Source organism: Schistocerca cancellata, chromosome 6 (genome assembly GCF_023864275.1).
Source record: "Schistocerca cancellata isolate TAMUIC-IGC-003103 chromosome 6, iqSchCanc2.1, whole genome shotgun sequence".
NCBI lineage: Eukaryota > Metazoa > Arthropoda > Insecta > Orthoptera > Acrididae > Schistocerca > Schistocerca cancellata.
Genome location: NC_064631.1, coordinates 402987967 through 403001560, shown reverse-complemented (window position 1 = coordinate 403001560; position 13594 = coordinate 402987967). Strand labels below are relative to the sequence as shown.

General features: G+C 40.9%; 1 protein-coding gene across 1 annotated transcript in view; it reads right to left on the bottom strand.

Moving 5' to 3' along the window:
- Positions 1-13594, bottom strand: part of LOC126191214 (COBW domain-containing protein 1-like) — a 524606-nt gene that overhangs the window by 254228 nt on the left and 256784 nt on the right. Inside the window, exon 6 of the mRNA XM_049932014.1 lies at positions 13101-13180. Coding sequence (XP_049787971.1) covers positions 13101-13180 — 80 coding nt within the window. The remainder of the gene's footprint in view (positions 1-13100; positions 13181-13594) is intronic.

Here is a 13594-nt window from a genome sequence, read left to right as displayed (position 1 = left end):
TTACAATCGCTTACAGATTTTAATTAAAACTTTATTCATCTTAAGTTCAGTCCTAAGGTAAATAAACGACCGCTCAGAGACTGGTCATCGGGTGCCGTGCATTTATATCGGATGTTGTGCCATTACTGAAAACACGCCCTATTTTTGTGTCGGCCATTTTTCGAGCGTATGACACACTGAGCACGATAAGGCATTGAAAGACTTCACTGTTTTTGGCAATCACGGTATGAAATGTTAAATCCACGCAGTTCTTGTTTCAGATATCATTGGACAATCAGTTTCTCCGTCACGACATTCGTGCTGATGTAGTACTGTCGCTCGTACGCGCAGTGAAAACGTATGAAATTGCTTTGTTCTGAAATGAAACATAGGATACAAGAATCGTCAAAAAGCAGCAAGAAGGAAATTGTGGTTCCTGTTCACCGAGTTTTACCGTACATGATTCAGTTGTTGTTACAAATTGTACTACATGGAATTTAAAGTTATGCTGTCTGCTTGCTCCACTTTTTGTGAATCACATACACACGGAGTTTGATGTTATGTTGTTCGATTGTTATGATACGTTAAAGCTATAGCCACGCCTCGCGCGAAATCAGCGACGTAGTGCAGCTGCAGGTTAAATGCATCAGACGTAGAGTTGCGTACAGTACATAAATGACGCAGTAAATGATACGATTATTGGTAGCACTGGTAGGGAAAGAAACATAAATTAATGTCCGAGACAGGAACCGTTTCTTGTTTGTTTTGCACATAATTAGAATCGCGCATCATTCAGGGTTCATTGCGTATTTTAAATTCTTACAAAATATAAATTGCATTTTATAAGTAATAAACATTAGCTGCTCGCGTAACTTCTGCGCTTTTCTGTAACCAAGTTCTGATGCAAGAAAACATTATTTGTAGAAACACAAAAAAAGTATGTAGTTATTGTTGTTATTTTGTAATCAATAGAGCGTTCTTCATCATGATCAAAGGTAAGATTTTCCTGTTATTATCGATAAATGCGAAAGTTGTTTATGAATAACAGAAGCATGTTTTATATAAGCTCGACGAAGTGCTGAACCGATGTCTGACACGATTTTGTTTCGAATTTTTTTTAAGTTTTACCTTTCTTTGGAGAAATTACGTTTTCTAGCGTTGTATGATAAATCTGTATTTTTTTATTATTTTTACTACAGCTTTCCTCTATTTCATGTTACTAATCAACAATTTTCGAATAAAACCTGAATTAAACATTGACAGTATCAATTTTCCTATAAAAACTGTTTATGCTTAAGTAACAGACAGGAGGAAAACTATCTAGAACAAAAATGTTCTGTAGGTTATGCAGCCCTTTATATATTCACATTCAATTTCTAGACGGTTCACCAGTTCCGGTTTCTAGGGGAATCTTGTGACACACTGATCGCATTTGCAAACAAAACGATCGAAACAAGTCAACGCCCGATAGGTATGCAAAACACCTAACATACAGGTAATGCGGTTATGACTAGCTGAACAAAGCTGGTAGGGAAAGTACCGTACCCTACACTTACTTAACGATAGCCTTCGGTAGTTTTACAGCTCCACTCAGACGGCTTCGGAGCAACAAAGAAGTCTTCCAGAATGCGAAGAGGATTCCAGAGACGTGAGGAAAAGGAGGTTGATATTTCTTGGACATTCGTATAGAATGGATAAAATATTTTATTACTTCAGGAACAAGAAGACCACTACAATGTGGATTAAAGAAGTACGGAAATATCTGGAGAGATTCAAGAGCCCGGAAGCCGTCGTATTACAACGGGATATATTTCGAAACAGAATACAAAGCCTGGAAGGGTTTCAGGTCGAAAGAACTACAAAGGTCGGAAGGATGTGGACGGACGAACAAAAGCAACAGAATAGCGACTGTATGAATGCAGAGTCTCGCGGCGATAACATTGAATAAAATGTTCTCTGGTTTCCAACCGCGTGAATTCCTTAAAACTACACGAGCTTTCGGCCAAGCACTCCTTGGCCATTGTCAAGTGTTATGACTGCCAGTGGGCTGTTGGTGCGCCCTTATATACGCTAGCTGCAGGCTGTAACGTCACTGGTGCCCGTGACATTGCCATATATGGGCATGTTTTGAGTCGGCGTTCGACGTGCCCTCTTCAACCGCGCGATCGCTGGATCACTCTTCCTTTGCTGCCATTCTGTGGCTCTGTGTCGGGCAAGATAAGCCGCCTGTTGAAAAGACACAAGATCAAATCAATCTTAAGGCCTCCAATGAAAATCTGTCAATTGCTGAGACCAGTTAAAGACGCAGTAGGTCTCAGAACACCTGGAGTCTACGAAATACCTTGTGAGTATGGCCAGAAGTACATCGGACAAACAGTGCGCACTCTGGAACAACGCAGGAAAGAACATGAGAGGTACTATCGCCTACGATATCCAGAGAAATCTGCGTCAGAAAACGGTCACAACATAAAATTGGACGATAAATCTGTCGTGGCTCGCTTCTGGGGCAGTTTAATAAAGAAAGCTATTGAAATAAAAATTACCGCAAACACCCTGAATAGAGACGGTGGCTTGCAGCTCCGCGCTGCGTGGGATCCAGCGATCGCACGGTTTAAGAGGGCACGTCGAATGCCGACTCAAAACATGCCCATATATGGCAATGTCACGGGCACCAGTGACGTCACAGCCTGCAGCTAGCGTATATAAGGGCGCACCAACAGCCCACCGGCAGTCATAACACTTGAAAATGGCCAAGGAGTGCTTGGCCGAAAGCTCGTGTAGTTTTAAGCAATTGACGCGGTTGGAAACCCGAGAACATTTTATTCAGAATAGCGACTGTACGGAGAAGTACTAGAAACAGAGGAATTTCCAGACACAGAGGACAAAACGAAGTTGTAGCGTGATCCTAAGTGATAAATTCGCCAACACGATAATAACAATAACAATAATACGGCGTGTGCCATAGTCTGTCCCGCTGTCACGATGTGTGCTTTCCATCTTTTGCTACGTCTTGGCCCCACACAGAGCCTCCCCCTCGGCGACCGCTGCGCTGTGAGCAGACCACTCGTACACCGGGGCGCGGCTACGAGAGCAGAGCGGAGCCGCGCGCATGCTAGTGCTCGGCCGTCGAAAAGTCGCGCTCGGCAGGCGAAACAATAGCATTAGCCGTGGCGCGGGGCGGCCGCTAGACTCACGCCATCTGCCGGCCATTGTGCGCGCCGGGAGGTATTTGCGGATAAATAGTGTGGAGCGCGGCCCAGCCGCACGAGTGGGATCGCGCCGGCGCACAATAAGGCGGACAATGCGCAATCCGCGTGCCCGCTTCATCTGCGGCCCGCCACTTGTCGCCGCAGGCAAATCAAATGGCGAAACCGGCGCCGGCGCGTCGCCAGAGACGCTGCATTCACTCCGACCGGAGCACCGCACCGAGAGTCAGTCCTCCTTCCCAAATCGGACGCTTCACAATGTCGCTAACGAGTAATTACACATTCACTTCGAGTTCTCATTAACGGCCGTATGAGGACATCGAAAGACTACATTAACATTTAGAGAAATTACAAACTCCACTGTTCATCTTAGGCGGAACAGAGCAGCAAAAATTAGAATGCTGCTCTCGAAGCAAGTATTATGTTGCGATAAACAGGGTGGCTACTCAAACTTGGAAAAAAAAAATTCTGTGATGAGGAAAAAGGTGCAAAGAAGCTCCTGATAAATTTATGGTGAGCGGGGGCACCATTATACCACAATAACGACTTTTCTCTCAGGTGAGCTATGTATCAGCCACAAACAGTAGTTTAACCGCAGTTTTGTAAACATCCATAATTTATATGGAATCATTCATTTCATTTCCGTGTCCTGTCAGCACTTCCAAACAATAGTAGCTGCGATAGCTTTGTCATTTCCTTCGTAAACATATTGTACTTTGTATGAGTTGTCCAGGTGGGGGCATACAAGTAGGTGGCTTGGATCTTCTTCAGCCCCGCAGTCGTACGAGGTGTCTGCGCTCGCTGGAAGCATTCCCCATTTCTTCAGGTTGCTCTTGCATCGGGGGACGCCCACTCTTAAGCGGTTGACGCACCTCCACACAGGGTATCGTAGGTTTGCGCCTGGAGTTAGTTGTTCTTTTAGTGGTACGTCTACGGGCAGTGAGCTCTTCTATGTTTCAACAAGAATTGCCTCTGGTACTCCCTCCAATGGTGCAGTCCTAGCAAGGAAACTCTTGCGGGATTTAAGGCGGGATCTTGTTGCCTGATCCCACACAATACCCACAGAATCAACACACCTTGAAACAGTAAGTAAATTCAGATTCAATGCTAAGTTAAAAACGCAAAAGTCCCTAAGGTTTTATGAAATTCCAGAAATTCACTTAGATTGTCCTGATTTTTCCAGTTAAAATGTAATTACCTGAGAATTCCAGTTTTTCCAGAAGAATCGCTACCCTCCATAAGAATTTACTCTATCCCATGCCGTAACGATTATGCCGTTAATCCATCATTGTGGTTTGTAACGCATGTAACGTCCGAAGTTTTAGCATTTCCTGTGCAACACTTGTCATGTAAACTACATGACATCCAGGTGTGGTTAATATTTTGGTCACTACGGCATATTGTGTGGATCATGCAATAGTTTTGCATAAGTTGTAACATCAGGGAATTAGGGAAAAAGTCCAACAACGGTTCACTTCATGCCTGAAAAGTACGGGGCAAAAGGTTGTTTTCCCATGTCAACAACTTGCCGGGGCATGCAGAGCAGGGAGTGTCACAGGGGACTGTTCTGCGTCCGTTGCTTGACATACTGTAATCAATGATCTCCATTTAAATTTATCAGATGATTCAATAATTTTTCTCTTTGCAGATGACACTAGCGATACTCTGAAAGACGTGGAACGTAATACAAATAATGTAGTTGACGGGTTGGCAGTAATGTCAACACATGGATTTCAGAGAACAGATTACCACTTACCCGTAAAAAAAACACCTAATGGCTTCAGTTTATGACACAGGACTCTTGTAAAAGTGAAATTTTTTCTGTCCCAAGGTCAGGGAAGTCGACTACTTTCAATTCTTAAAACTGACGGTAGGTGGAAGGCGTTCTTGGAAGTATTACATTCACGATATTGTACAGAAACCGAATGCTTCTACCTTCACTATACGAATAATCTGCACCATTAATGATTGTTCCTTCGTGGCGGACCACGGTCAAGTCGAACTTTCTCAACGAAATTTCTGCCATTTCACTTTAAATTACTATTCATTTATTTCACACAATCATGATTTTAGCTTTACAGCCATTCTCAAGTGCAAGATGAAATGTAGTAAAACGCCTACATACCTAAATGACTTGCCACTATCGATATATGTTATTTGTAAGATCACATATCATTTTCTAGGGGACAAACTGTGAACGCAGCGAGAACATAACATGTTAAATATTTTACATTACCGCATACATTCACAACGAATGGATGAGACAATAAAGATAATTATTGTGAGAACTCTTGAAGAATTACGAGGGGAAATAACTGACCCAGATATCAAATCTTCGAGCTATGGAAGATGGGGAAATCCTGCTGAAAGCAGAGAAGAAAACAAAACAAAGAAATAAGAGAATTGGAAAGACAAAGAAAAGTATAGCTGGTACGTTATTTTTTCATGAGTGAGTCATATGTGTCGATAACAGACTTAGAACAGGCCGTAAAACATCCATAAAGTTATAAAAGAAAAAAAAATCAGTAAACTAAAGAGCTTTAACTTTGAAAATCCAGAATAACGCAACAATAACATTATTATTATTATTATTATCTTTTTGACTTTTTTTTCTCAGACTCAAGTCTGGTTAAAAATGGAACGTGACGCGGACCTCGGTCAAGCGTGACTTCCTTGTAACTGTATGGTATATGTTATATTGCATTTAGGAACTTTCGGGTAATTGAACATGTATCAATAATTACAGATTTTTGTAGTTGTGTATATATATGTTTGGATGTAGCTGTATTGCATTGATGTACTGGTGAATATTGTGAGGTATGACTCCTGTAGTTGATAGTATAATTGGGATAATGTCGACTTTATCCTGATGCCACATGTCCTTGACTTCCTCAGCCAGTTGGATGTATTTTTCAATTTTTTCTCCTGTTTTCTTCTGTATATTTGTTGTGTTGGGTATGGATATTTCAATTAGTTGTGTTAATTTCTTCTTTTTATTGGTGAGTATGATGTCAGGTTTGTTATGTGTTGTTGTTTTTATCTGTTATAATCGTTCTGTTCCAGTATAATTTGTATTCATCATTCTCCAGTACATTTTGTGGTGCATACTTGTATGTGGGAACGTGTTGTTTTATTAGTTTATGTTTTATGGCAAGTTGTTGATGTATTATTTTTGCTACATTGTCATGTCTTCTGGGGTATTCTGTATTTGCTAGTATTGTACATCCGCTTGTTATGTGATCTACTGTTTCTATTTGTTGTTTGCAAATTCTGCATTTATCTGTTGTGGTATTGGGATCTTTAATAATATGCTTGCTGTAATATCTGGTGTTTATTGTTTGATCCTGTATTGCGATCATGAATCCTTCCGTCTCACTGTATATATTGCCGTTTCTTAGCCATGTGTTGGATGCGTCTTGATCTATGTGTGGCTGTGTTAGATGATACGGGTGCTTGCCGTGTAGTGTTTTCTTTTTCCAATTTACTTTCTTTGTATCTGTTGATGTTATGTGATCTAAAGGGTTGTAGAAGTGGTTATGAAATTGCAATGGTGTAGCTGATGTATTTATATGAGTGATTGCTTTGTGTATTTTGCTAGTTTCTGCTCGTTCTAGAAAGAATTTTCTTAAATTGTCTACCTGTCCATAATGTAGGTTTTTTATATCTATAAATCCCCTTCCACCTTCCTTTCTGCTTAATGTGAATCTTTCTGTTGCTGAATGTATGTGATGTATTCTATATTTGTGGCATTGTGATCGTGTAACTGTATTGAGTGCTTCTAGGTCTGTGTCACTCCATTTCACTACTCCAAATGAGTAGGTCAATACTGGTATAGCATAAGTATTTATAGCTTTTGTCTTGTTTCTTGCTGTCAATTCTGTTTTCAGTATTTTTGTTAGTCTTTGTTTATATTTTTCTTTTAGTTCTTCTTTAATATTTGTATTATCTATTCCTATTTTTTGTCTGTATCCTAGGTATTTATAGGCATCTGTTTTTTCCATCGCTTCTATGCAGTCGCTGTGGTTATCCAATATGTAATCTTCTTGTTTAGTGTGTTTGCCCTTGACTATGCTATTTTTCTTACATTTGTCTGTTCCAAAAGACATATTTATATCATTGCTGAATTATTATTATTATTATTATTATTATTATTATTATTATTAATGTGCTAAAGTCTTGTGCTTCACTGCGATTCACACAGGGTTCAGGTAAAGACCTGCATTTACTGATGGTTATGTGGAATATTCTGACTGGAGACATAATTAAATGAAATATTTAAGACACAGCTGTTAATCAGCGACTATTACACTTATCCTGATAAAATAGGACTTTAGACATCGTCCATTTGTGCAGTTCCCACAATTACTAAACAATTCAATTTCTCAGTTCTTCTTTCCGCTTCTGCAAGGCAAATACGAGAGATCCTATTTACAATAAAATTTTAACTTGGCGGGAATTGAGTAAACCTCAAACAGCTGAAAAATCACGGCCAAGTGTACTGGTAATTGATAGCCTTATAGGCGGTTATAAATACGTTATAATATATAGAACGTGTCCGTAAAAATAGGTCTCGTAAACGAGAGATGAGACAAATAAGGGTAAACCATGCAAAAGACAAATACTCGCGAGAAGCGAGCAGAAACAATAGCACTGTATCGCAGCAAAGATGAAAACAAAACGTCATGCTGTGTCGAAATAAAGGCTGTTATTCCGAATGAGAAACAGCAGGGAAAAAAGTGCTCGGCAGCTCGTCGAATAAAGTCGGAGTCACTGGCAACGCGGCGAAAAAAATTTACATTCGTTCTCAGCGACGCAGTGCAGCGGCTATTGTCGGTAGAAATGAAGTCGCCAAAGGGGAAGCAGTGTTTCGGAAAAGTGTTCGCTTATTGATCCGCTATAACGTGTCGTCCGCGGTACAATAGACGCAGTCAATAACGAAGGTTGTGCTTTATTGCAGGACATCGCGCCGGGATCTGTAAAGGTCTTTTATGCTCGCACGTATTACAACGATGCGATAAAGCTTTTCACGGAAGGCAAAAATTTGCTCTCGTTCAGGATGTTACAAAACGAGTCCTTCGACAGAACTTTTCATTGCAAGTCAATAATTTTGTCTGTCCCCTTGATAATGGAACGCCGAGATTGATCACATGCGTCATATAGGTACATTTTACGAATTCCTTGTGCTCTCGCACTCAGATCGTACACAGTTCATCTGTCATGCTGACAAATCCATCACCGCCGCTTCGCCCCATAAAGTGTCTTGTACATAACGCCGCGTAAGTTACAAGAATTCTGTTATTAGCAGAATACATCACGCAATTACTCGTGCAGTCGTAATTGATATGAGTACTTACGCGGCAAATTACTCACGTTTCGTCTGAAATGACTGCTCACATTGATTAACTTTTTGCGTACAACGCTTGACGCTTCTATGATACATACAAATCCACGGATAACACTTTACAACGACGTATGTCCAAACATTCCTCAGCGTTAATTCATCTGCTGAACGAAATGAAAAGTATTCTATCATCAAAGTATAGACGGAAAAACTATACCTTGTACAAAAATTGATCAGATGTGAGTAGAACTCGCGCACTGACGATTTCGTACCAATTTCATTATGTATACTACATACATTTCCGCGAATCGAGGATCTCAACTATTTTTGGCTGTTATCGACAAGATACTCGAATTCTGAAGCCGGATAAAAAAAAAGACAAAATTTTTTTTCGTTTGGAATAATTATGAATTAACAATTCTCTGATTTTATCCTTTACTTGTACTGTGAAACCTTACTTCTTGCCAAATTTAATGATTCTACGTTAAGGGAAAGTATCCTATATGTTTAAATGAGTAAGTTTGCGAGTATCAGAATATGGTACATGAATCGCCGCATTTTTTGACTACACACTAACTAACCTCCAAAGGGTTACAGAGATCATTCTGTAACATTTCAACCTGATACGTCTCCCCTTCCTGAGAAAAACGGGGCTTAACAGTCGGACGGACGCTCTGTCAGTCTGATCACAATTGATAAAAAAATCGAGTGATATAATTATAAATTTTCCTATATTCTTCTTTTAGTTGTGGAGAGAAACCTTGCTTCTTAGCACATTTATTGACTGTAGGTCAACGGGAGGTACCCTTTAGGTTTTACTGCCAAAGTTTACACTAGTGTCCATTAAAATTGCTACACCACGAAGATCACGTGCTACAGACGCGAAATTTAACCGACAGGAAGAAGATGTTGTAATATGCAAATGGTTAGCTTTTCAGAGCATTCACACAAGGTTGGCGCCGGTGGCGACACCTACAACGTGCTGACATGAGGAAAGTTTCCAACCGATTTCTCAATAGGCAATGTTCCATTTAAAAAAGTGTATGTTTGCACGAGAAATAAACTTTCTAAGTATTATTACAATCTGTTGATTGGCTAACAATACGAGCTCTGACTACCAGACCATTCTGTGAAAACCGTACGTCAATAGCACTTTTCATCTCCGCAATATTTGCGGTAAAAGTTTTAGGTGATTCACCCATTGTGCACGTTCGAAGTCGCGCCACACTCCATATAGGCTGCAGCAACGCCATCAAAACGAAACTTTTTGATCATCTCTTATATTTTTGTTGGTATTCATTTCATAACCTCTTTCCAATACAATATTCATTCTCCTGTCCGAGACTCGAATTCGGAACCTATGCCTTTCGGAAGCAAGTGCTCTACTAACTGAGCTGTCCAAGCACAACTCACGACCCTCAATCACAGCTTTACTTCCGCCAGTAACTCATCACTATCTTCCAAACTTCACAAAAGCTCTACTGCGAAACATGCAAGACTAGCACTACAGGAAGAAAGGATATCGCAGAGACATGGCTTAGCCACAGCCTGGGGAATGTTTCAGAATGAGATTTTCGCTATGCTGCGGAGTGTGCGCTGATATGAAACTTCATGGCAGATTAAAATTGTGTCTCAGACCGAGACTCGAACTCAGACCTTTGCCTTTCGTATCAGCGCACGTTCCGCTGCTGAGTGAAAATTTCATTCTGGAAACATACCCCACTTTGTGGCTAAGTCCGTCAGCAATTTCCGTCTTCCAGGAGTACTAGTCTCGCAAGTTTCACATGAGAGTTTCTGCGAAGTTAGGAAGGAAGGAGATGAGGTACTCATGGAAGTAAAGCTGTGAGGACGGGTCGTGAGTCGTGTTTGGGTAGCTCAGTAGCTCAGTTGGTAGAGTACTTGCTCGCGAAAGGCAAATGTCCCAAGTTCGAGTCTCGGTCTGGCATACAGTTTTAATCTGGGGAAGTTTCACTATCCACTGTGTTCAACAGCTCTTTCAGCTCCTTTGCCACTTCTGGCAGAATTACAGTCCCATCGGCCTCCCTGATATATACCACCGGATTTACAGAAAGCAGCACGAAAGCCTCATAGACGTTTTATTTCAGAGCACTGGTAGCCCAACTGAAACTGTTGTCCTCTCCACTGGATGACATTTATCAAGCAGGGCAACTGTCCACTCCCCAAATTCAAAATAAGGTTATTTAATTTGTGGAACAGTCACGTGGTTCAAGCTTGTCTACCAAAAGCTTAGACTTCGTAAACCGTTCTCTTGAAATCTATAGTAATAGTATGGAAGGAAGGAAGATTCAAGTTTGAAGTCCCGCCGACATCGAGGTCATTAGAGACACAGCACAAGGTTGGTATACGAGGTACGTCCACAAAGTAAGTTCCGTTTGGTTGTATAAAACAAACGTGAACAGATACAGAAAAAATATTTATTGCAAAAAAATCTACAACTCTTAAACTACCTTTTCTACATAACTTCCGAAATTCTGTAGGCACATGTCATAGCGTGGTACAAGTTTTTGTATGCCTTCTTCATAGAAGGTTGCCGCCTGTGTATTCAACCATGTGATAACATGTTCTTTCAGTTCGTCATCGTCGTTGAAGTGTTGACCACCAAGGACAGATTTAAGGTGTAAGAAGAGATGAACGTCGCTAGGAGTGAGGTTCGGGCTGTACGAAGGATGATCAAACGGGTCCTAGTGAAATACCCGTAAGAGTTGTTTGGTCACATTCGCCGTGAGAGGTCGGACGTTTTCGTGGAAAAAAACATCACCTTTTGACAGTAATCCTCGGCGCTTTTTCTGTATTGCGCGGAGCAATTTCTTAATGGTCTCGCAGTAACCATGTGCACTGATTGTTTGGCCTCGTGCTAAGAAATCAATCAGCAAAATGCCTCTTCTGCCCAAAGAAACCGTGCACCTGACTTTTCGAGGTGTCAAGATTTGCTTAGCCTTAACCTTCGTTGGGGATAAAGTGTGCCTCCATTCCACTGATTGCCAATTTGTTTCAGGGGTGTCGTACGATGCCAAAGTTTCATCCCCCCGTGACTATCCTAGAAAGAAAAACATCGCCCTCTGCATAGTAGCGTGCCAAAAACTGAAGTGCACTGTTCATCCGTTGTTTTTTGTGTTGTTCAGTAAGAATTTTGGGTACCCAAAGTGAGCAAAGTTTTCGAAATTTCAGTTTTTCAGTAACAATTTCATGAATTAGCGATCGTGAAATCGTGAAATTTGCGGAACTTCCATAGCAAGGTTGGTTCAAATGGCTCTGAGCACTATGGGACTCAACTGCTGTGGTCATAAGTCCCTATAACTTAGAACTACTTAAACCTAACTAACCTAAGGACAGCACACAACACCCAGCCATCACGAGGCAGTCCATAGCAAGGGCACTAAGTGTAAACTTACGGTTGTGCTTAATCTTCTCTTCAATTGTGTGAACCAGTTCATCAGTAACCACAGCCGGGCGTCCACTTCGTTCTTCATCATGCACTTGATCACGTCATTCATTGAACAGTCTGACGAATCTTCTAACCACTGAACCATTTTGTCCGTAAACCACACATATTTGCCGATGAATTTCCTTTGGTTTAACTTTCTTTGCATGTAGAAACCGAATGACAGATCTGATTTCATACGCGGTGGCATTTTCAATTACTGCTGACATTATAAAGAAGCACTACAAAGCACACGTCGGCAGCAGCTATCTGAAATAGCGTACATGTCTTATCCTTGGGTCAGAGAAATTGCCGCGCATGCTCTGAACTGCGATCGTAGAGCTGCCGCGGATAGAAATAGAAACGGAACTTACTTTGTGGACGACTCTCGTATTTCAAAGATGGACAAGGAAATCGGCCGTGACCTTTCAAAAGTACCATCCCGGCATTTGCCCGATCGATTTAGAGAAATCACGGAATGCCTAAATCTGGATGGCCGGACGGGGATTTGAAACGTCGTCCATCCGAATGCGAGTTCATTGTGCTAACCACCTCGGTTGGTGACGGCAGTACTGTAATCAGCGTTTGGTCATTTGCATAACACCTTCTACAATGTATCAAACGCTAGTATATCCGACGTCACAACTATCTGAACTGTTTTGCGTGGCAAAGGTGGGGATTCATAATATTCCGTTAACATATGTAGTTTTAGAGAGAATGCGACGGTGGGCTTTAAAAGTGGCGCATCTGGAACACCTGATAATTCTGGTTCAAATCACGATTCGCCATTCTAATTTATGTTCGCTCCTATCTCAATAAATGAGTTCAAGGAAGGTTCGACCGAGGAAGCAACAGCCGTTACACATATCTAATCGAATAAGCTAGTACTCACTCTGCACTGACCTCTATGACGACGATGTGTGAGAACTTACAATTTCTTTTGCTAGGAGTATCATAAAAACACCAATAATGTGTTCTCCACGTAATAACTCAATTTCTATGAAGTATGATATCAGTCTATATTGTCGATACGAAGAAACAACGAGCCTGTATAGTTTTGCGACAGATGACGCCAATATTGGACTAAGAGGTAAAAATGATAAAGGGAGCGGTCTCCCAATTTGGTCCTCACCTGACAGCTTCGTTGAGATCCGGCTTTGAAGCGGACGAGTGATCACCGCTGGAGGCGCCGCCATCTTTCTGACGTAGTTGCTGCAACAAATGCAGACACAGATTACTAATACTATTGTGTCGATATGATGTAGAACGAGTCAGTTAACAAAATATGGATACGTGATCAGTGTTAATATTAATGAACATATAATTTTTTACTCCTACTCATGAAACTGCACTTAAAAACTACGAGTTCAACATACTTAAATTATACCTCGTATAATCGTGTGGAAAAGCTAATGAAACGCTTATTAATGAGAAAGCGAAAACATTATTTGTATGTATTACATGACAATAGTTTCACTAGTAGTAAAGAGGAGATATAGAATTCGTAGAGGTGTTGATGTGGGTATTTTTTAATCTTACATTTATTTACTTATTTATTTATTTTTAATAGTGGTGTGCAATGCGTAGTTTCGTCAGTCATCCTCATAGCTAGAATTAAGCGTGGTC